At 55.3% G+C, this 23643-nt stretch overlaps 1 protein-coding gene across 10 annotated transcripts in view; it reads left to right on the forward strand.

Moving 5' to 3' along the window:
* Positions 1-23643, forward strand: part of SHANK3 (SH3 and multiple ankyrin repeat domains 3) — a 378942-nt gene that overhangs the window by 165307 nt on the left and 189992 nt on the right. For all 10 annotated transcript variants that reach the window (XR_012585285.1, XM_074573072.1, XM_074573077.1 and 7 more), the window contains exon 13: positions 17061-17254. Coding sequence is in view for 9 of the 10 variants with exons in the window: in XM_074573072.1 (XP_074429173.1) it covers positions 17061-17254 (194 nt within the window). In the remaining variant the exon portion in view is untranslated. The remainder of the gene's footprint in view (positions 1-17060; positions 17255-23643) is intronic.

A 23643-nucleotide genomic window follows, 5' to 3' on the forward strand; every position in this document is an offset into this window, starting at 1 on the left:
ACAAGAAATAAGATAAAACTGTAAGCAAGCTGTGTTTAAAAGATAACAACAAAAATTTTGACTATGAGTTCATAGTTGTCTTATCTGTTAGAAACAATAGAGGAAAATGTTTGGGAATATTAATCAGAAGATGACGGCCAGTGTCTCTTGTGACGTGAAGGCAAATGCTGCCATAGTTGTACAACACCCTGTAAGACCTTATTTAAAATACTGTGTACTGTTCACCGTTACAAATGCTCAGAAAAAGATGAACAGAAGCTGGAGCAGAGGAGGGCTGCTGGTAGGGCCAGGAGACACGGGGGTGGCCACCCTGGGAACGGGCCTCTGTGCGCCCCAGATCCTGTTCCCCGGATGCAGGGAAAAGTCACAAAATAGAGGAAATGCCCGTGACATATTTGCCCGTAACCGGTGAGCAGCCGTCAGCGGGCTCCCTGAGACAAAGCTGCCTATGGATTATCGTTTCCATTAACCAGCGGTGGATTGTCCTTTATGAATTTGTCTAATCCCTTTTTGAAGTCGTCTCCGCTGTTGGCATTCATGACATCCTGCGGCACAGTCCCTTAGCTGAGCGAGACGGCGTTTCCTTCTTGTGTTAAACTCCATGTCCCTGCCACAAGGTTAACTAATGCAAAGGCACTGGAAAATGGGCTTGTTTATCCTATGGAATTCAAGACAGAGATGGGATTAAGCATCAGGAAAGGGCAAAATTAACAGAAATGCGAGACAGTATTGGCACAGGTACAAGTTGGTATAATTTTTCCGTACGTCAATATGGATCTGGAAAGTAAAAAGTGCCCCTCGGAGCTGCAAGGGGAATTCTTCCCGTAGGAGCGCCTTGAGTCAGGCGTTATCTTTTGAGTCCTCCTTGGGCCCAGACTTGCTCGCTTTTGTACTTAATGGCTCTCAGTGGAGAGGTTTCTGCCTTGAGTTTGTTCTGTGGCTTTTTAAAGCCCACGGAAACTTTCCTTTCCGCAACATCAGGCAGGGGAGAATTTTGCAGCTTCCTTACCCTTATGTAAGTATCTCCTTCTCTCTAGCGTGGACCGGCCCTCTCCCTGCTTTGTTTTACACCGTCCAGCTCCTGCCCGTGAACGGCAGATCCCTATTGATGTTCTCAGTCCCACCCCTGGTTTCACAGATCTCTGCCATGCCCCCTCGGTTTTCTCCTCCTAGGCTGAGGATGCTTTGGTTGTGAATCAGAGAATCACAGAACGGTTTGGGTTTGGAGGGACCCTTAAAGGCCATCCAGTCCAATCCCCCTGCAATGAGCGGCGACATCTTCAACTCGGTCAGGTTGCTCCTTGTGCAGAAGCCATCGTAGACCTTTACTTGTCCCGGTCACAGTTCCTTGGCCTCTTCCAGACCTGCAACAGCCTTTTGGAGGCAAGAGATCAGAACTGCGCAGAGATGCACAAAGACGGATTGGCTCTTCCAGAAATTCCTGTGTGTCCATCTGTACAGTAGCCTTCATCTTTACATAGTCTCTCTATTTGGCCAGTAGAGATAGCAGGTTTAATGGTGTGCCATTTCTCCCCCGGATACTTTTTAAAAAATTGCTGTCCCATTTGCCACGTTCTGGCGCCGAAAGCAGATTAGAGGAAGAGGTTACGCACCACCCTCTGTAGTTCAGCCATTTCAAACCCGAGTTCCTGGTGGTTTCTCGCTGCCTCGTTGCCCGTCGGCGATTCTGTTGTCTCCTGCCGGGGCCGAGGCAGAGTGTCCGATACGCCGTCAGTCAGCAAGAGTGTGGGATCATCACCAATGTCTGTCCAATCTTCTGAAAACATAGATGGCAATTTTCATTTTGTTTTTCTACTGTGGCTTTATTCTCTTTGAGCACTTCTTTTATCCCTTGGTTAGCCATTGGTCTTTTAAGTGCCTGACAGGTTTTCTGTTCTTGATGTTTCTGAAAAATGACTTACTAGTTTTTGGGGTTCCTACACGTTATTCTTAATATTTCTTTTTTCATTTTTCCCCCATTTAACAAAATAATGCATGATCTATTCTGTTTATTCTCATTTAAATACAACTTTTGTCTTTTTGACTGGCATTTCTTTCTTCTTATAGCCTTACTTACTCAGCTACTCTTTAGTCTTGCTGGCTGCCTTTAGGTCCTCCTGAAGTTCTTCTTTACAGGTGGTATGTGTCTGAGCATCCGAAAAGGTGTCTTGAAATAGCCTCCGGGACACCAGCAAAGGCTTTACTTTTAATGGTCCCTTTTAGTTTCTTATTACCAAAATTAGTTTTTATGAATTTTCAAGTCCCTGTGTTTTCAACTGAGCACAATGGCCGTTGATTTATTGGCATCCATTGCTTCAGCAAGATTACCAACCTAGCTATATTGGGGCCACTATTAAATAATGACTCTTAATTAATAAGATTATGAGCTACAGCACACTCACTGGTTAGTGTGAGGCCAGGAATGCATTTTCCTGTGGTTGATTCCCTGCCTGGCTGCTCTGCTGGCCATGCCTAAAAATGTAATCTTGCCGTCATGCCCTGACACGGTGTTTGCTCGGTCTGTGCAGCGTTTTTGGGGAATCGCGCTCCCCGGGCGTTGGCTGACCGCTCCGGTCTCCGGCAGATTGCACTCAGCATCCCCGTGCTGCCTGCGTGGCCGTGAGCGTGGTCCTGACCATGGACGTCTCCTGCTGGGGCATCAGCCCGTGGCACGTCTGTGGTCCTTGTTGGCACAGGTGCTTTTAACCTGATTTAGCTCTAAGCCGTCTTTGCCACGCCGCACCTCCTCCCTGCCGGTGCCCCCTCTGCCGATCCCCGACGCTTTGTGTTACGCTTTCCTACTGTGTCTTTCTTCCTCTGAGCTTCCAGTGCATCCACTGTCGCAATATTTTTATTAAAGCTAGGCATTCTGGTTCTCCTGTCTCATTTCTTAGCCTCACAGCGCCTGTGCAGAGGAGCATATGCATTAGTTTGGGGGTTCTATTTTTCCATTCTGTTTGTGCAACTGCTCTTCACGGTTTTATATCTGACTTCTGCCAGCGTCTGTCCTGTCTCTTTATGGCTTCACCCCTACAGCGTGAGTCATGCCAAAGCAGGTGCTTTTCCGCATATGCCGGCTTTTCTACCCCTTTAGCTGTAATGCTCTCCTGTAACCTTGTTAATGTTAAATCCCAGCAGCTTGCTTCCGCTGTGGTTTTGAAGTAGTATGCCTCTCCTGCATGGGTATCATATTTTCAGAGTTTTCCCCAGTTTCTAATCAGAACACATCCTTCTTTTTATGCCGTTTTCTCAGTCATGCAGTGGGATTTTACCTCCCTGCTCCTCTATCTGGCTTCTGTATGCTGCCAAGCGTATTTCAGAAAACTTTAACATGCAGGTCTTGATCCTCAGCTCCCTAAAAGTTGCCTCCAGCTGCTCTCTCCCACCCTCCCCGTTTCACAGACCCAGGGATCCTCCCCAGCGTGTCCAGACATCCCACGAGGTCTGCGACCTTTCCGGGTGGGACATTAGTCACTGTGAAGTCTACTCGTGTTTCACAAACCTGGTCATCTCTGTGCTTGATAACCAGCCTGAACGCTCTGTAATTTGCCGTGTCTGGCAGCACTTCCCCCTTCTCGAACTATTTTCTTCTACCATGAGACTTGCCCTGGCTCTTCAGCAGCACCACGACTGAAGTCAGAGGGGAGATGGCTCCACGCAGCGGGACTTGGGCTCTTCTCTCCTGACCCTGTAGTTGGGCCTCCACCTTCGCCAGATCTGCTTGCTGGTTCAGGGATTGCCTTAGCTCCTTACTCAGCATCTTACGTCTCTGCAGGGCTTCGCTTTTTTCAGCCGTCAGGTCGTCTTTTCTTTGGCAAACTGGCATACTCATATCCTGCGCCTTTCACACCTCCGTGCAAAGCTACAACTCAGGTGCACAGCTTGTCGTCAGTCGTCCTTATGGCATAAGTTTTAGGGTTAGACTTTCCAGACTTGGAGATATTAAGAGCAGTCGTACAGTGCTCTGTAACGAAGTCACTCCGTGTGACTTCAGCAGCTCTTCAGCGGCGTGTCTGCAAGACGAAGTTGGTGCTAAACAAGCTGAGGAGGGAATTTGCAGCACAGAAGTGCGTTTGCTGCCAGTGCGATGCTCTTCCTCGGGAGCTGCGCGGGGAGCGAGCGCTTGCGGCCCGGGGCACCGCCGGTCAAATTTACACTTACTGTAGTTCTACGCAGATACAACCCTTAGGGTGCTCTTTGGCCGTTGGTGAGTTGGAAACAGCTACGACTGTTCCAGTAAGTAAAGCGGGGTCAGAGCACCGGCTGAGCAGCGCGGCTGTGGCCGTGTCCCCAGGCTGGTGGGGCTGGGGCTGCTCTGCCGTGGGGGGAGACCTGTGCATGGGAGCCAGCGTCGGCTGCTTGGCTGCAGGGCCAGGGCACAGCTCTTGCTGGCTTCATTAGTACTGTGGGTCCAGCTCGTGGAGTCGTTCTGCACCGCCGCTCTCCTCCCTCCAACGTGAAACCCCAAGGTGCAATCATTTTTATTTTGAAGAGGCGGTCTCTCCATGTGAAGCTATGGATGCCATAAGGTCCGCTTGGCTGTGGGAATCCTTGTCCTTGGCGTGCTCTGCCCTGCTGTGGAGATGTTTGCCACCCACTGCTTCTGGGGTGACTCCGGAGGGTGAGGTGGTGTGAGGACTCTGTGTCAGAGACACGGTGTGAGAATTACTTGCTCTGACATTCACACATAACACTTTCCGTGGCTACTTTGAGGCACACAAAGCCCATGTCAGTGGGCTCTGCCAGAAGGACAGCGAGATGCGATCTGAGCCGCGTGGCACTCAGCCATTCTGGGGGTCCCAAATGGTGCCGATGGTGCCGGTGCTGCCTGGCACGGCCCTGAGCCGCGGCAGCGCTGACGGTGGTGGCTCCTGCCGCCCCCACCCCTCCTCGGCGTTACGCTGCGTGGACTCAGCTTCAGCCTCCCCAGCCACTGTTTGGGGATGCCTGGCTTGGTTCGTCTTGCAGGCGTTAGTGGGATATTTTAAAGTTATGGGACAAACCCGCCGGCCCACTTAAAGAGTAGTTTGTATTCAAAGGAGCTGCCCCTGTACGGACGGTGACTTTACTTCGGTGAGTAAGTGCGGTGCAGTCGGGCTCAAGTAAGTGCTTTGAATGTGCCATTCCTGCTCTTCACTGTGCCGGAGCTAAAGGTAGTCATGTGCGCTGCATGCTTTATACAAAGTTGGCCTAACTTTGAGTAGAATTAAAGCATTGATAACATAAAATAAAGCAGATCTGGCTTTATTATTTCCCTAGACTGGTGTATAGAGAGATTAAATATCAAGGAAAAAGATTTTCTACAGGTATGACAAGTTATTAGCAAAAGAATCACAATGTTTTGTAGACAGAAGGACTTTGCAGAGTGAAAAATCTACCCTTTGGGGACTCTGCCCTATAGTTTATCCTGCAGGTTCGTTGTCCTAGATCCAAGATGTTTCATTTTAAACAAAAGGGTTTGTTGCTGTGCTCACTACATATTCCAAGCAGTCATTCCCCTGTTTTTCCTGGGGTGACACTTGCATTCTTGCAGTCCAGTACCGGGTCATGATGCTGCATTATCCCGGGGGTGAAATGTGTTGTACAGTTTGCGTTGACACCCCGAGTACTTCTGCTGCTCAGTGCAGTGTTTGCTGAGCGGGGGCAGTAAGAAATAGGCCACCCCAGCCCCTATTCACAGTGATCCCTCGCAGATGCTTCTTTCAGTGCCTTTGGTAGATCTCCGCTGGTCAGGGTTAGTGGTGGAAGCCTCAGAGGTGTTATTTTCTGCACAGTCGCTGACACTGAGCACTGAGAGATGAGGGACAACCCAGGGGGCCATTTCCAGTGCCTTTGGGTACCATTTCCACCCACTGCAGCCGTCTTTGTCTGCAGGACTTGTCTTTGCATCGCTTTGCCAGAAGCTGGGACACAGCTCCTGATGCTGAAGATGTTTGGAGGAGCGCTGGGTGACCGTGGTGGCCAGGCTGGGGTCAGGTCCCGTGTGAAAGTCGCCCCGCTGCCGCGGTGTGTTCTGGGTGCCTTCTGCCACCACATCTGCACGAACTGTGTCGCTGCTTGGATCCTGAATCAGACTTTGTGGTGGCAAAACACCTCTGGCGGCGGGCAGACAATCGGCCCCTTCCCAGGTGCCCATCTGCTCACAGCGGCACAACCCGCGCTGCCCAGGCCTATGACTCACGCACGCTCCCTGTTTTAAGAAATACAGATGCGGAGTAAATGGGAATCAATTACACTTCCTACACAAAGAATCCCCTTGATTTGGCATCTGACACAGACGCGTCCTTCCTTCCAAGGGAACAAAATTGAAAATTAATTTGAGTTGCAGGGAAATTTCAATTATGAATGCTCTCCCTCGGCAGTGACTCTCCTCGGCCACGTCACACGCGTGAGAGTCCCTGCAGCACCAGTACCGAGCGTCTGCGGTGCCAGAGGGTCCCTGCCCGAGCAGACCCCGGGGCTGGGCTGTGCTCAGGGGACGGTCCCCACGGACGGAGCTGCTGCCGCTGCTGCCCCTCTCCATCGCAGGGAAGGACCCGCGTCGCCGCTGCAGCCCCTGCGGTGAATCAGCTGCTGAGCTGAGCAGCAGCCCCAGGAGCGTGGCTTTCCCTCGCTAGTGCTGGGACACGCCAGTCCCGAAGGTCATGTATGACAAGGCATCAGTGTTTGCCTGTCCGGGAACGAAGGAGAAGGGCTGATTTAATGGCTGAGTACCAAGGACCTGTGACGCGAGGGGCTGGGATATTCATCGCAGCCTTCACGCTGTCTCTCGGGCGGAGGCAGTGACTGGGGACGGGGTGAGGTGCATGAGTGCTCTCCAGGACATCAGCGATGGACCCAGGTCCCTGCGGTCTCGGAGCATCTGAAAACAGATCTGTTTGCAACACAGCGTCGGGCAAAATGCCTGAACTCCTGATTTGGGGCTCAAACAGCATCTGTGTTTGTGTCCAGCATCTCCTCTGTGCTCTTCCTTATTTTGATCTGTCCAAACAATAATGTGGAAAATAAAACAAGGAAAAGGAAAAAAATTATTTCCGTGTATCGAGCAGGGCCATAATAATTTCCAGATCTCTCTCACCTGCCTGGAGATGTGACCTGGCAGCTCCCGGCAGCCGCAGACGTGGTCTCAGTGGGCCCGGCGTGCTCCTGGTGCCTCCTCATCGCTGCTGCTGGCTTGGGCTGCGTCTCCAGCAGATCCAGCACCTCCTCACTGGAGGTGCAGCATGTGGTGGAGAAACATCCATGGCACCACGAATTCAGGCAAAAAATTCTTCAGGACTCAGTGTCTTACAATGTTATGGAAGAGAAAACATCAGTATTCCCAAACTGCCAGTCCTTTGAGAAGGAATCTCTTCCCCTGCGCCACACAGGTCAGCAGTTGTCTTTGATCAGTCTTTGGGCGATGACAGTTTTAGTAAAAGAGCAATTACTGACTGAAGATCTGGATCTGAGTGACGTGCAGACGACAAGGAGATGGCTGCAGCCACCCTGGATGTCCTCCAGAGGCCACGTCCCAGGCTGCGCTGGTTTTCATGTCTCAAAGCCGGGACAGTTTGGCCCCAGCATTCTTGGTAAAGTGCTTTACAGTCCAAGTTTCGGAGCTGCTCTTTTCTAAACAGAGCCAATGCCCGAGTAGGGGCTTTGCTGTCAGGGGCTGTGACGTTTCTGGGATGCACTCGGCCAGGCTCTGCTCAGGTTGGTACCTCTGCTGTCTTCTCTGGTGCCACTGCCGCACCGGCTGCCGCAGATGCTCCCTCCAGCACCTCCTGCTCTCCCGGTGCCGCAGCAATGGCAGCGGCTCCTCGCTCAGCTGTGCAAGGAGCGGGAGACAAGGGCTACAGACCTGCCGAGAGACAACTCTGCACAGTGCCGACACAGTGGGCATTTCGTGCAAAGTTGCTGTCTTCTCTGGATCTGAGGAGTGTCCCGTGTCCTCTCGCACCAAGGGCTTCTTCTGAAGTTTGGGTCAGGCGATGGAGCAGTTGCTGTGTGACCTTGCACGCCGCGCCGGGTGACAGCTGCCTTTCCTCCCTCTGGGGATGTTCTGAACTGCGTTTTGGCAGGGCGGGATATGCTTCTCTGCAAGTCCCCCTTCTTTGGCCTTATTTTAATCCTTTAACAGTTCCAAGCAGTTCCAGTAACTTATGGACTCAACCGTGGCTGTCTCCCAGCCACTGTTCCTGTGACTGAGGAGCTATGTGGGCAGAATGAGTGAAAATCATTTGGTCAAATTATTTAAATCAACCATTGAGAGAGAGTTGGAAAGTAACTCAGAGCTACTGTCACAAAGAGAAAATGATTGCTAGAGCGCACAGGGTTTGTTAGAGTGGGATCCATTAGGAAACTCTGGATCTCCAATGGCAAGGACAAAGAGGGTGATGATCTACGGGCGTTAGTCCAGCCGAGCCATGGCATCAGCGTAACAGAGCTCAGAGTAACGATGGTCGTGTTTGGAATAGAAATACTTGTATCTTCGTGCTGACTCTTGAAACAAGGCTACGAGAGTTGGGGTATTTAGCTTGGCAAAGGCAAGTCTGGCTGGGCTAGCAGGTCGGGGAGGGAGCAGTGCTCGTCACCGCAGAGCAGCTCAGGTGCTGCCCACACGGCCAGGGTTGAGATCCCCCGAGCAGCACTTCAGGGGTCTGGGGGTGTTGCTGGCGGCACTGGAGAAACACTGCAAGTGTCAGGCTCTGAAGATGTGACAAGAGCTGGACAATTTTGAGGACCAACATTTCGGACTACAGTGTGAAAGTCTCAACTCATTCTCCTTGTGGTTCTTGCTCCAGATGCCTGTACCACCTAAATGGTTTTCCCAAGGTAATTTTAGCGAAGGCAGAAGCTGTCAAGCCGTGGGTTGCGGAGTCAGAAGTTGTTTCCCAGTTGTGCAGGTGTAACCAGATCTATCTCAGCCTTTGCCGTGGTGCTCTGTGGAGCTGCCTGGGCACCTGGGGAGGACCTTCTAGAAGTCGTCCTTCTAGACCTCTAGGTCTGCTCGGTGTCTGGCCATGTACAGGGAGGTGGTGATGTCAACATTAGTTTATGAGGAATCGAATGTGTACCCCAAAACCAGTTGCACAGAGCAGATGCTGAATGCCATGTGCAGGGCATTGGGTTTTGACCAAGACACACGTAAGGGCTTAGCAGCCAGAATGTTAAAGGTTTTGTAGTCGTAGGCTTTGCAAATGATTTTCTCCCTTACAAAGTAGCTCCTGCCTTCTACATGGCATGGGTTCCCACACCTCTAGGAGCTGCAAAGCCACAGACCTTCTGGGATTGGAAGGTTCATGGGAGGGACTGATTAATCATCTCCTTTCACTCCTGGGCAACACTGACCATGAGGTACTGCTGAAATGATTCTTCTTTTTCTTTCTTTTTCCTGGAGCAAAGTTTTTGAAATATCTTGTCGTGATCGGCAGCAGCTTGCGAGGATCCACCTGGACCTTTGCCTCCATCCTCCAGTGAGGTGTGGGCTTTGGGAATCCTCTTGCAGCTCCTTTCAGTTACTCTCTACCGTAAACTTGTCATGCGCCTTCAGCAGAACTAGGCTCTCTCTCACCTTTGCGAAGAGCATCTGCCAGAGAGCGAGGTGCATGTTAATTCATAGCGGTCGCCTGTTCCTGCATTTGCTAGGCTTATCAGACAGGTTGTCCAAATTCCTAAGGACTATGATCTTGCAGGATAGGCAGGATTAGAGGCATAATTTTCAGAAATCCCGTTATCCTCTTTGTCAACTGATAAAACTATATTTTGTCTTTTCAGTAGGACTCTCTAAGATCTGATGGAGCTACCCAGTGATATAAAACACTTTCAGCTGTCAGGGTGGAGAGGCACAAATCCAACTACCACTGGGGATGTTTCACTGGCTGGGATGCAACAGAGTGCTTTAAGGAGTGAATCAATATCTGTGATTATATAAAGGAGACAAAACCTTTTAATTAATTGTCTCTCTTGGGTTTCCAGTTCCGCTCCGTCTTCTCCAGACGCATTTGTAAGGCTGTAGCCACAGCCAGGGGAGGTGTTGGTACCGCAGGGGAGGTAGCTCATCATCCAGAGTGACCGTTGCAGGGAAGCGTAGGTCAGTGCCCGGAGAGGGGGGTGCCCGCAGGACCTCTCCCCGCTGCCGCTTTGGCCAGCGTGTCTTTGCCAGCAGACTCTCACGCCAGGTTTCTGAAGCATCTCGTAGGTCACGACTGCCAGCGCTGCTCGGCCGAACGCTCCTCTTCCGAGGGTTTTCGTGTTGTCTGCATGGCTGATGTCGTCCCACATGGCATTTCCCTCGGGAAGGATCCCCACCAAGCTCCCGCTGCTCTCGGCGATGCCAGGATCTGACCGAGCGCTCTGCGCCTCCTGCTTTACATCGTTGCTCAGGCCCTTGTGCTAATTAGCTGTAGCGCTGGTCTGGAGGCTGTCAGAGGAGGAACAGGGAGGGCGAGTGACTCCCATTCTCCCGTTGCCTTCCTTTTCCCGAACAGTGGGAATCTGCCACTAATTGGCTCTCGTTAGCAGGTGACTGTGCTATTCTCATGTAGTTGTGCAGAGATGATCTGAGACCAGAAGTTTCTCAGCAGACCGAACAGCAAGCTAAATGAGCCGTGCTCTAGGAACTGGAAGGAATAGAACCATTTTGTGCAAGAGCACCAGCAGTCGGCCCCAGAACGTCAGCCCGGGTCTGCCTCGTTACCCAGCTCGGGGGGCGTGGGGCAGAGAAGGGGGGCGTCCTGCTCCGCTTCTGTGGCTGGGAAGAGCCCCAGTGGTGAGGCATAAAGCTCTCAGTGTCAGGAACCGCCTCCTGAATTTTGGACAGAACTGTGTCCTTTTGTCGTTGTCTGACCCAGGTGATAACCCTGGACAGAACGTCTCTGAAGATCTCTCCCATTTCTGGATTCAAGATTGCTCCCAAAGTAGCTAATGGACAGCCAAGGGAAATTCCCGTTGAGCCCAGATATATGCCGGGGGACACCCAGCTGGAAAACAGCTTTGTGAATGTCCTGGGGTCCTGGCTGACACCAAGTTGAACACGAGCCAGCAACGTGCCCTTGCCGCAGAGAAGGCAAATGCCGTCCTGGGCTGCCTTAGGCAAAACATCTCCAGCAGGTTGAGGAGCGTGATCCCTCCCCTCTGCTCAGCACCAGTGGGGCCACATGTGGAGCACTGGGTCCGCTGCTGGGCTCCCTGGGACAAGAGAGAGATGGACGGACAGGAGAGAGCCCAGTGAAGGTCCATGAAGATGATAAAGGGACTGGAGCGTCTCCCCTGCGAGGAAAGGCTGAGAGAACTGGGGTGGTTCAGCCTGGAGGAGACTCGGGGGATCTCATCAATGTGAGATATCTCATCAGCACCTGCAGGGAGGGTGCCAGGAGGATGGAGCCAGGCTCTCCTCAGTGGTGCCCAGTGACACAAGCAGAGGCAAACTGAAACATAGGAGGTTCCCTCTGAACACCAGGAGACACTTTTTCACTCTGAGATTGATGGGCACAGGTTGCCCAGAGAGGTTGTGGAGTCTCCGTCCTTGGGGATGTTCAGAAGTCACCTGGACATGGTCCTGGGCAACCAGCTGCAGGTGTCCCTGCTTGAGCAGGGGGTGGGATGGGGTGACCTCTGGAGGTCCCTGCCAGCCTCAATCCTTCTGTTCAATTCTGTGAATCTGGGAAAGTTTTAGAAGCGACAAAGCTGCTATTTTCTTGCTGGAGCTGAAATCGTTTCCATCAAACCCAGTCTATTTCTGTATCTGTCAGCCACGCTTGTAGTAACAATTTGGAACTCCAGAACAGCAAAAGCATTTCTTCCAAAGGACACATAGTAAGTGCCGTAATCGAGAAGCAGTGTTTGGTTGTCAGTCAGATTCTGTCTAACGGTGCCATGTCAGAAAGACCTGGTGGACTTTCTAATGCTGCCTGTGTGATACCAAAATCTCTCTTGCCTAACCACCGAAGAGCGCGACTCACGAAGGAGATGTGCCGCTCTCGCTGCGGGACAAAGCTGCACGACCCGTGGCAGGGCACGCGTCGTGTGCTTCTTCCCACCACGCGCTGGGTACAGGAGTCTCCAGACAGGTTCCTTCAGAGAAATCGTCTCCAGGTGCTCCGTGAGCGCGGAGCTGTCTGTGTGAGAGCAGGTAGATGCTCTCAGAGCAAGAGGAGTGGCCTACAAACCTACAAACCCTTTCTTCCGTGGCTGAAGTGAAAGGCAACTCCAGCACCAGAGACAACTCATTGAAAAAACACCAAAACAAAAACATGCTTTTGGGGCTGGGGCTTGTGGACAGGAACAATTTAGCGGTCACACGGTTCCTAGGAAAGGCTGAGAGGTTAACTGCAAAGCTGCCAAATACATTTCATTCCTGAAGGGATCCGTTTATAGCACATTTTAAAACAGTAGGAAGTTCCTCCGTGCAAAAACCTTTCTGTATCCTAAAGCAACACAAAATCTGATATTCAGCTCTCAAAGGGTAAAAAAATGCAGGATCTGTGATAGGTACTTTCATGAAAATGTCCAACACCTGAGTATGCTCCCGGAGACAGGCAGGAATGTGGCCAGACAAACCCTGAGTGATTCCCACAGCCCTCTTGGCCTGGATCAGCCGCGTCCCCTGCTCCTACCGTCACGGCTCCTGCTGGGCCGCAAAGTGCCCATAAACCAGCGGCTGCGCTCTCCGAAAACCGGCGTGCCGTCACCTCGCACCGCAGGCGCTCCGCCGCGACGGTCGTGCGCAGGAACTCCCCACAGAAGGGAGGAGGAGGAGGAGGATGGTTGCTTAAACCTAAACCAAGAATCCTTCAGCCAGAACTCACCTGATTCTCTTCTGATCAGCCCCTTGAGAGCACGTGAAAGTTCAAGCAGCCGTCCTGGGTATTTGGGACTGCTCGATGTGTTTGAAGTAATTGTGAGACTGTTAATTCAGTTGCGGTGATTTGAATCCGTCCCTGCCACACGCCTGGGGAAGGGATGTCTGGCTTCCCTTAGAAATGACAGTGGCTTTTTGAGCCCAGAGCCTGCTCTCTTGAGGAAGCTCTTCCGTACCGGGACCCAACACTGCTTCTGGTGGAGGCTCTCTGTCCGATGGTCAGGTCTCCATCACCGTGTCCAGGCACTGTTGAGTCTGGGTGCTCCTGGGGGCTAAATATGTGTAAGAAGCGTGAGACATGGAACCAAGTCCATCTCAAATAATTATTTTCAACAGGCAGAGCAAGTGTGAGGGCTCAGAAATTTCATCCAAAGACGTGCCATCAGGTTTTTATGCTGCTGCATAGGCTTACAGCAGCATTTCTTGAGCGCTCGTTTATCTGGAGGAGACCCAAACCCGAGCGCCCGGACTGGGAGCAGCCCCTCCGCAGGACCTGACCAGGAGGAGTGCCGCACGTGGGCTGCGCAGGACGAAGCCTCCAAAGGAACCTGGTGTCAGCTTGCCGGCTCCCCGAGCAGGTTGCCGGCTGCAGAGGCAGGGTGTGAGATGAGAGGACAAGTCTTCCACCTGCTGCGGAGGCTCTGTCAGACCAGACGGTCCCTCTCGCCAGCGCCCTTTGGTTGAGGGACACCTACTGCTGGCTGATTTACCCAGCGTCCTTCTCCGGTCCCTGCGGTGGAATCCCACGTGCAGTTGGGACGGACGAGTTCCAGATGAACAGCCGCTGTAAAGAGAAGAGCCCTGTGATCCCCAGGGGCAGGATCTCCGCACAGAAAAAGGAAGGGCTGCTTCTTTTTTGCAGTGCCTACGTTTTATTGGAGCTGCCCCCTCGCCACCCCGTGGGCAGCGGTCTCCTCTGATGCCTGGGCATCCTGGTGTCTCGGCGAGGAGGAGGAGGATGTGGGCATCGTGCGCGGCGAAATCACGATTATCCACTGGGGACATTAGGAAGCTCCTTAGCTGCTTAATAAACACTGCTGCGGCGGTGTTTGTTTTATTCATAACATACGAGGCGCCCTGGCTGCTGTTCAGAAATAAGCTGCGGCTCCAGCCGCGACGGGCTGCAGCTGAACTGGCCGGTACAAAGGATGAAACCCGCTCCTCCGGGCATCAAGGTGCCTTGTGGCGCGGGGCGATAAAGGAGGTGAAGAGACACATTGTCAGTTCCTGTGGAAACGCGCCAAGGGATGCTCCGCTCCTGATGGACGGAAAACATAAAACCCAGTCCAGGCAGTTTTTCTGACGTTTTCCAGTTGGGAATGTGGAAATGTTCCCAGACTAGAGCCCAAACCTGGAGCAGCTGCATGACTGACACAGGTCTCTATCAAGCGGGCATTAACATGAAATATGATTAAGCTAATTAGCATCCTTTAATTGAAATTGAGCCTGCCAAAAGAGCCCAAACAAAACCAGTGCTATTCTTTGAAATTATTACAAAACTTGTTATAAATGTACCTCTGATATAATAGATGGAGGCTTCTGAGACATTTTGACTTAATAACTCCTTAACGATTAAAAAATGAGTGTGCTACAAAATCAATATGGCAGATAGGAACTGGGTGGTGAGGCACGCGATTAATGCTTCCCCAGTGCTGCCGCTCCAGAGGAGCCGTGGGGACTCGGGGCTCTTGTTTTGATCTTCACGTTGCTCGTGCAAGGACCGGCTCTTGGTCCAGCAGCGGCATCTTCAAAAAATCACACGAAAAATGATGGATGTAAGGTTGCTGCTGAGGCAATGCACCAGTGATGGTGCATAGACCTGCTGGAGGGTGCCAGGGTCGGGGTGGAACAGTGGGTTCCTTTGTGGCTTTGGTGGCCCAGCGAGGGGAGGGTGCGCTGATCGTGGGTCCTTTGGAGAAGGTACAAGGTTGTTGCTGAGACAATGCACCAGCGATGGTGCATCAAGCTTCTGGAGGGTGCCGAGGTGCAGGATCAGCGGTGGAGTGGTGGGTTCCTCTGTGGCTTTAGTGGTGGCTTCCTTGGTGGCATTGGTGACCCAGCCAGGGGAGGGTGGGCTGGTAGTGGGTACCTTGGAGAAGCCAAATGCCTGCAGCGGGTCCCCCCTGCTGACAGGTCTGTGTGGGCACCCAGCGGCACTGGGGGGGTTCACAGCACTGTGCTGCAGCGACCCCCCATGCACCGCCCGCCCCGCGGGTGCCAGGTCCGGGGGCTGCGTGTCCCCCGGTCAGCACGCGCAGGGTGCGGGGCCGCGGCGTCGGCGAGGCGCGCTGCACCCGGCAGATATTTCTGTGCGCTGCCTGCAATACCTACATTTTCTGCATGCTTCTCGTGACTGCTTCTAGAAACATAAAGGGGCCTTTCAGAGATCTGAGCTGGTCTTTAATATCTCTGCATTGACTAAAAATGATACTGGAGTGACATTTAGAAGTATTATAAGGAAAGGGTAGCTATTTATTTCTTATTAAGTGTTTTTTCCCTTGAGGGGACTGTAACAGCACTGAAGCAGCAGGGCTGAGGCGGGCAGGTCACGGTGCGCATCCCTGTCCCCGTCCCCACTGTGGCAGTGCCTTCTCTGGCGCCTGCGGGTGGGGGGTTGGACGGGGGGTTTGGGCACCCTGTGTGTGGGTGAGACGCGAAGCCCTGCTCCTTCTCCTGGGCTGCTGCTGGGTGTTGAGTGACCCTTGGAGCGCTGCTCCGTGATGGTGATGGTGCTCCTGGGGCAGCGGAGACTGTCCCAGGTGGAGGGACGCCGTCCCCTCTCCTGGCTGCCCCCCGCTTTGCGAGGAGCAGTGTCCTTCAGGGTATGGCCATTTTTGGGGTGTGCAGATGGTGCAGCTTCTCCTGCCACGGTGGCTGCTCCCCTCGACCGGCACCAGGCAGCGGGGGGGTCTGCGGGACGGGACCTCCTGCCCCGCTGTGTCCCTGCCCCTCCAGGGGGGGCAGCAGGAGGGTGGTTGAGGGCAGCCCCATTGGGGCTGTGGATGCGCTGCCCCACGGACCTGCGGGACTTGTGGGCTGCGGCGGGGGGGAATGTCCCCCTAGCAGGGTCTGCGAGTGCAGATCAGGGGGGCTGCCAGGCAAGGGGGCTGCGAGCACGGGGATGGGGGGGCTGCGGGAGGGACCTGGGGCGCTGCCAGCCCCGACCCCGCCGTGTGCGGGGGGCTGCGAGCGGGGGGACCGCGGGGCGCTGGGCTGGCAGGGCGGGGGGCAGAGGGGAACCCCCCCCCCCCCATGCGGGGAGCACCGCTGTCATCCCCCGCCCCCCAGGACACTGCTCCCCGCCCCGGCAGCAGCAGCTGGGCACCCCCGCACGTCCCCCCGCCCCCGAAATACCGCACCCCTCACCTGCCCCCCGCACGCTGCCTCGCCGGGCATTGCCCCCAAAACGGCAACCCCTCCCCGCACACTGTCTCAACCGGCATTGCCCCCCACAAGCTGCCCCCCCGCACACCCCCAAACTGCCGCCTCCCCCGCACGCTGCCTCGATCCGCATTGCCCCCCGCCTGCCACCCCCGCATACTGTCTCGCCGGGCATTTCCCCCCCAAACCGCCCTCCCCGCCCCCTCCCCCTGTCTCGCCGGGCATTCCCCCCCCCTAAAAGTGCCCCCCGCCCCGCCTCGCCGGGTATTGCCCCCCAAACTGCCCCCCACTCTCCTCTCCGCACACCCCCGCCCGCTGCTCCCCCGGGACCCCCCGGCACTGCTCCCCCCCCGCCCCCGGGGCTGCCCCGCCGGCGCTGCCCCCCCCGCCCCGGCTCCCCCGCCGGCCGCCAGGGGGCGGCTCCTTGCGCGGCCCCGGCACCACGGCGGCGGCGGCGGCGGCGGGTGGGTTCGGCGGCGGCGGGGGCGGTGGCGGCCGGGGGCGGGCGGCGGGAGGCGGCCGGGCCGCCGCCGTCCCCGCCCGCAGGGGGAGGAGCCGCCGGCGGCGGCACCTGCCCCGGGCCATGGTGCGCGCGGCGGCGGCGCGGCGCCGGAGGGAGCGGAGCGCGGCGCGGGGCGGGCGGCGCCGCGCCATGGAGCCGGCGGCGGGCGGCGGCCCCCCAGCCGCAGCCGGTGCCCGCGCCCGGGCGGCGCCGCGGCGGCCGGGGCTGCGCTGAAGCCCCGCCGGCCCCCGCCATGGCGCAGCCCGCGGGCCGCGGCGGGCCGAGCCGCGAGCTGCCGGGCATCAGCACCGTAACCTACGTCTTCGTTTACAGCCCCGGCGGCCCGGCGGGGTCCCCCGGGCCCGGGCCCGGCCCCGAGCCCACGCCGCACGCCGCGCCCGCCCCGCTGCGCGGGCCCAAGCGGAAGCTGTACAGCGCCGTGCCCGGCCGCAAGTTCATCGTGGTGAAGAGCTACGCGCCGCAGGGCGAGGGCGAGATCCAGCTCAACCGGGGCGAAGCCGTCAAGGGTGAGTGCGGGCGCTGTCGGGGACCGGGTGGGCGGGCGGGGGGCCGGGGGTGGCACCCACCCGCCGCGGGGTCCGGCTCGGGCGTCCCGCTCGGCTGCGGGCTGGGGTCAACAGTGCTGTTCGCCCCGTCTGTGGCCGTGGGGTCCTGGGTCTGGCCGTGGGGCTGCGGGGCCCTGGCCCGGCTGTGGGGCAGCAGCGCCCGGGGGTCTCCAGTAAGCTCCAGCCCCGGGGCCACGGGTCCCTCCCTCGGGTCCGGGGGTGCTGGTCGGGCCCTGGGGCTTCCTGGTGTGGGGCCACGGCTCCTCGATGGGGCCCTGGTCCTGCAGCTGGGCCCTGGGTCGTCAGTCCCACCCTGTGACACAGGGCTGTGGGTGCCAGGCTCTGATGGGACCCCCAGGAGAAGAGGGCGTCTCTCTGAACCCTCTTCTCCCCAGCCCGGGGTTGACTTTGTGCCCCGAGAGCTGCTCCTGCCCCGTGCCATGGGCTGGCTGCGGGCTCCCGGTTGCCAGCCCAGCTCTGTCTGGGCGCCAGTGGCACAGGCGGGAGGTGGGTGAGGAAGCGCTTCCCAAACAAAACTCCCATCCAGGAGACGCAGAGCTGCCGGGGAGAGGCTTAGAGGGATGATGGTACTGCCCGTTACGTTGGGCAGGCTTCTGGAGAGACATGGAAACCCTGCGGTAGGTCATAAGTCAGCTTCCAGCAGGCAGGGATGAGAAAAGGCTCCCTCTGCAAGCGGGCTAATTCCACAGTTTTTCACAGAAAGTTTAAGGATCTTCTTTTAATCTTCCTGCTTCCACTTTTTTTTTGCTGATGCCACTCTCGATGCGGGCTGGAGCAGCCACTAATCTGACTAGTTGCATTAGCTGTAATGTGGAGCTGAGCTTGGCAGCGGGAGATGGGGCTTGCTGTTTCACGCTCTCAATTGCTGCTTCAGAAGCACACGAGACCTCCAAGTCCTGTGCTGTGGCTACTGGAACCTCCCTGTGGAGGTGGCCGTCCCACCAGGCTGGCTCTTGCCCCACGACGTGCTCTTGCCCCCCGAGCGGAGGAGGAGCCAGGCGCGCAGTGCCCATGATGGCTGATGTGCCGGATGGTGGGGCTTTCTGCAGGGGCAGCTGGAGCTCACGAGCGTTTGTTGTGTGGAGCTGCGCATTGTGGCCGTGGGGTGAAGGTGTTTGTTTCCAGGGGGCTGGGATGGATCAGCAGACAGACAGGGCTTTTGGGTCAGAAGGGCTTTTCCCATCTCTTCACCCAGTGTTTCCTCTCACCCCCTTCTGTATCTCCTCATGCCTTTGCGTTCAGTAGGTGGTCCTGGTGTTGCTCCTTAGTAGTTGCATCAGAATCCTTAATGCACGTATTCACCTGTAATCGTTTTCATTCCTTCTTCATTCACGTTCTGTGAGCTCTTCAGGGAGAAAGCAAGTTGTGGAAGTGCCGGTTGGAGGAAGAGGGGCTGGGATGGGCAGTGGCTCCTCGGGCTGGTGGCACTCTCCGCTGGCCTGCTCGATGTGTGAGAAGGCTTATTAAGAGTTAAAGGTGAATCACTTCAGTGACATGCTGATGGAAGATCTCCAGGCGGTGTAGATGGGCAGCGTGCAGTTATTTACTGCTTTTGAGATGCTGATGAGTTTTTTCGAGGGTTGTTGGGTGGGTTGTTGGGTGGGGTGCCCTGGCGCTGCAGACTGGGAAAGCCATGGAGATAATTGGGACCCAGCGCGCTGAGCCGAACTGCGGCCGCTGCTTTGTTGTGTTTGGGAGACTTGTGACTGCTTTGGAAATGGGGTGATCCTCAGTTGGTGGGAAGAACTGTCTCACACCCTGCTTGCGGGACGTAGAAGCTGGTGTAAGTGAAGGTCCCTGCCTGGGGAGGTGCTGGACTTCCCTGGGCTAACGGGGTGCAGGGTGAGAGGCCTCGGGAGAGCGTGGGCTGAGAGGACGCCTGGCCACGGGCAGCCTGGGGGACTTGAGATCAGCGTCCCGAGAAGGCTGTGCCAGCTGGGTGGGGAGTCGCTGAGCTGCCCGGGAAGTGAAGTGTTGGGGGCGGAGGGTCCTGGAGGGAGAAGGTGGCAGTTGGAGGAAGTGTTGAAGCGTGGTGGGTATGAGCAGAAGAGCTGTTCGGGGAAGGGTGGGAGCGGATTTGGGGAGTGCTGTCAGAGAATTGCTGGAGGCAGTTGCCTGATGAGACGAGCTGCATTTGGGGAGATGTGCACGGGCGAGAGGCCTGCACGGAGGGAGCTCTCAGTGTGATGCTGAGGGAGAAGCCCGTCCGAAGATGCAGGTCTGAGCGAGGAGCTGATGGGAGGCGGGAGCGTGCTGTGGGAAAAGACCTCCACAGGGATGGCAGCGCTGGGGACAGGAGGTCCCTGGCGCGGAAGCTGTGATGGGGCCGGTGTCTCATCTGAAAATGCGTTAGTGAGGGGACTGGGCAGCCATCCCGTCAATGCAATGAAACGCTGCGATTTCAGATGGCTGGGGCTGCGAGCAGTTAGTGTCAGAGAGGAGGAGAATGGCAAAACATCTGGCAGGTTTTATCTTGAGAATTGCAGTGAAGACGGAGAACGGTTTGAGGTGGAGTGACACAAATACCTCTGTACCCGTGTGCAAGCCACGCAAGGGTCTGTGTACAGCCTGTCACGAAGCAAACACTGCTTGTTGGCGCGCGCTCTTGAGAGAGAGCTGAGGGTCCTTGAACGTTCACCCAGGGTTACATTCGGAGGTGTCATTCCTTGTTGAAAGCAAAGGGACTCCTGCGAAGGTTCTGCTGGAGGGTTGGGCATGTGGGATTTGGTGGAGCAAGAGATGCACCGAACCTTGCGTTGTGGGACGGGTTTCCTTGGGGCTTTCCAGTAGGAGTTGGTTTGGTTTCAAGAGCACGGTGGCAGTTAGGGTCTGTCTTGTCTGTACTGTAACTGTGCTGGTAGCTGTTGGATGACAAAAGGCAATAATCAATACAGTTATTTCGTTTGTAAGATAGCTAAAGAATTCAAGCAGAGGAGAGTCTGTCCTTGATCTGCGTGCTACTGATAATGAGAAATGAAATGAGATGTGAGCGCCCCAAGCAAAGGGAGAACCAGTAGTCACCAGCACTGGAATCGCAAGGTCACAGGGAGAAATGGTTCGGAGACAAGGCACAGAGAGGATTGAATCTCCAGCCCGGGAACTAGGGAGAAATTAGGAACACTGTGAACGTGCTGGTTTTGGAGTCTCATTACTTTGTGACGAGGAGGAGTTATTCTCAATTAACTGTTACCATGTGCATCCGACAGCAGGCTTTCCTCTCTAGCGTGGTTCCTTATTGACGTTCCCCACTGCAGTATCTAAGCCAGCCCTCTGTGAAATAAGTGGCAAACTGAGTTTCTGTTGGCTGTGGTTATGGTTTTGTTGCATTATTATTGTAGCAGTTCTTGGTTGTGCCGGAGGCTGTTTAGGTACAGGGGATTATTTTACTTGTGAATAAGGTTGTTATTGCACAATGAAGACAGGTTTTGCTAGCGGAGGGTGTTGCGGTCTCTGATGCTCAGGCAGCTGGTTTCCTCTGGACTCTCTCTATCCACCCAGAAGCACCTGGAGAGGCGGCTGACGCGCGGTTCGCTGGGTGGCAGGGTCCCGGCCGCCCCGCAGGACGGGCGGTTCTGGCGGGTCCGTGCAGGGGGTTAGAGATGGAGCCATGGGTGACTCGGGGGGTTGAGCCCAAGCTTTAAACTTCATCCTCAAACTCTCTGTGCCTGTGGTGATCCAGAGCAAAGGGGTGACGAGCAGCTGCCTCCTCGCCAGGCTGCTGCTCCTGCGTTATTCTCGCTCCCGGCATTGGAAGAGCAGACGTGGAGTCTCGTGGCCAGCGAGTCGAGACCGTGGCCCTGCACGGCTTTACAGTCACCTGTAAACTGGTCACGCTGCAGCTTTAAAACCGCTGACGCTTTCCTCCCGCTGTTCTGGTGGGGAGGCAGCTCTAGAACCTTCCGGACTTCAGGGTTCATCTCTTCTAACTTCTAAAATAAGTGTTCGTGGCTGGTTTAATCATTTTTTGGTGAGGCTTTAAACACAGCAGACTGCTTCGATCTGGCTGTGAGACATCAAAGGCACCGTGACCAGTCCTCATTTGGAAAAAGGAGATGGATTTTTTTTCTTTCCTAACAAATGAAATGACTTAGTCACGAGTGCTGCCTGCTAGCCTTGTTTTAGTGATCCTCCGAGCAGGGATCCCAGGGTTCGGTGGCTCTGAGGGTTGTGTGTGTGAGAGCAGTGTCCCACCTGATGCTGCAGAGCATCTCCTGGTGCTCATTATCCCCATGGTCTCTTCATCTCGAGCTGCCCTGTCCCATGGGCACTGACTCCAGCGCGTTCTCCACAGCTCCAGGCGAAGCTGGCAGTCGTCGGGAGCCTCCTGCCCTCTGAGCTCCTGGTGCTTCCCTCTCCCAGTTCTCTTGTAGCCCTTGTGTGCTGACTGTTCTTGCCTCCCCTCTGAGGAACTCTTTAACTCTCCCAGGGACTGAAATGGGTTAAAAAACTGTCCTTGGCCCCAGCATCGTGCATTTGCTGAGAACTGGACTATGAGAGTGGGTGAATGCTGTTCCCAGTCGCTGCGGTCGTAAGTTCCTTGGAAGTAATCAGGCGCGAGTGTGGATCCTACCAGGGTTTGGAGAACAGGAGTCGTTATCTCCCATCATGTGCTGGATGGGGGTGATGGCAGCCAGCAGTGCAGAGCTGTCCCCGTCCCCTGTGGGACGTTCCCATGCACTGGCTTTACCAAAGGTGCTCTGTTGTGAGCACGGCAATCTTGAACACCCGCCTTGGAGTGACTTGAACGATACCTCGTTTGGGAACCAAGCACAAGGCAGCCTAATTGGGCAGCTGAGATTGTTAGGTGTTGCGGGAGCCTGGGAGCTATGCCTCTGTGCTGTTTGTCTAGCGGTCAGTGTTTGGAAGTTAAAAGATTTTTCAGGAATAATGAGAGCTTCTTGAGACATGGTTGAATTATTTCCTCTTCTTGTTGGAAACTTTGAAAAATGAGTCATGGAGGAGGAAGAAAAGAAGAATTGCTCGTGAAAAACAAAACAAAATGAACTGATTAAAACCAAAATATCTCAAGAGACGTGGAAAAATGTGTTTGGAAGACGTGGGAGTTTTGTTGCTTACAGTTTGTACAACTGCAGGGCCCAGCCTGCGGTGACCAGGTGAGGGTACAATCCTGTTCCCTTTCAGGTCAGTGGGATGTTGCCTTGGTGAGGCCGCACCTGGCGCTCTGGGTCCAGTTCTGGGCTCCCCGGTTCCAGAAGGACGGGGAACTGATGGAGAGGGGACAGCAAAGGGCTACCAAGATGCTGAGGGGACTGGAACCCCTCTCTGATGAAGAAAGGCTGAGGGATTTGGGTCTCTTCAGTCTGGACAAAAGACGGCTGAGGGGGGACCTTATCAACGCTGATAAATACTGAAAGGGGGGGTGTCAGGAGGACGGGGCCAGGCTCTTCTCAGTGGTGCCTGGAGACAGGACAAGGGGTAACGGGCACAAACTTGACCATGGGAAGTTCCACCTCAACACGAGGAGGAACTTCTTTGCTGTGAGGGTGGCAGAGCCCTGGCACAGGCTGCCCAGAGAGGTGGGGGAGTCTCCGTCTCTGGAGACATCCCAAACCCCCTGGACGCATTCCTGTGCCACCTGCTGTGGGTGACCCTGCTCTGGCGGGGGGTTGGACTAGATGATCTCCAGAGGGCTCTTCCAACCCTGTGATTCTATGATTCTATGTTCAAGTAACACTTTCCCGCTGTGGGCTTAGGTAATGTCTCTCCTAGATTTCAGCAAGGTCCCATCCCTAGGTAGCAGGTAGTCACTGGTTAGCTATTGCCGGGGCTCCTGGAGAGGGTATGGTGGTAGCACACTGACCCACAGAAGAACCAACCCTTGGGGGAGCCCAATGGTCCTCATCTGGCTCCTGCCCCCATGCAGGAGGAGCCATGGTCCCTTCTTTTAGACTGTTCTTCTGAGGCAGGCGGACATAAGCAACCGTTGTTTCTCTTCTCTTCTGATTGTTTCGTACTCACTTTCAAGCCACTTAAATGTTTTCTGCCAAATTCGTCCCATCTGTGGAGATTTCAAGGCCAAGTCTCTCAAGACATGGTCCCTGAGGGTGGGGGAAGCAGCCAGTTGACGTCTCATCGAGCCTGGTGCACCAAGGCTGTGCGAGGTCCACGATGTGATCTGCCACGTTCTGGCCCAAGAGGAGTAAGAGTGTGGCTGGGAAGAGGTGGCGGGGCCGCGTGGGGCGCAGGCGGTGCTGGGCTGGGCAGGGAGAGCCGCCGTGGGTGCTCGAGGAGCCACGGACACGGGGGCGATGGGCTGTGTAGGACATGGGCATCCACACTGGCTCAGCGGGGGGCTGCAGGGTCACTGG

The sequence above is a fragment of the Larus michahellis genome, chromosome 1, assembly GCF_964199755.1.
Source record: "Larus michahellis chromosome 1, bLarMic1.1, whole genome shotgun sequence".
NCBI lineage: Eukaryota > Metazoa > Chordata > Aves > Charadriiformes > Laridae > Larus > Larus michahellis.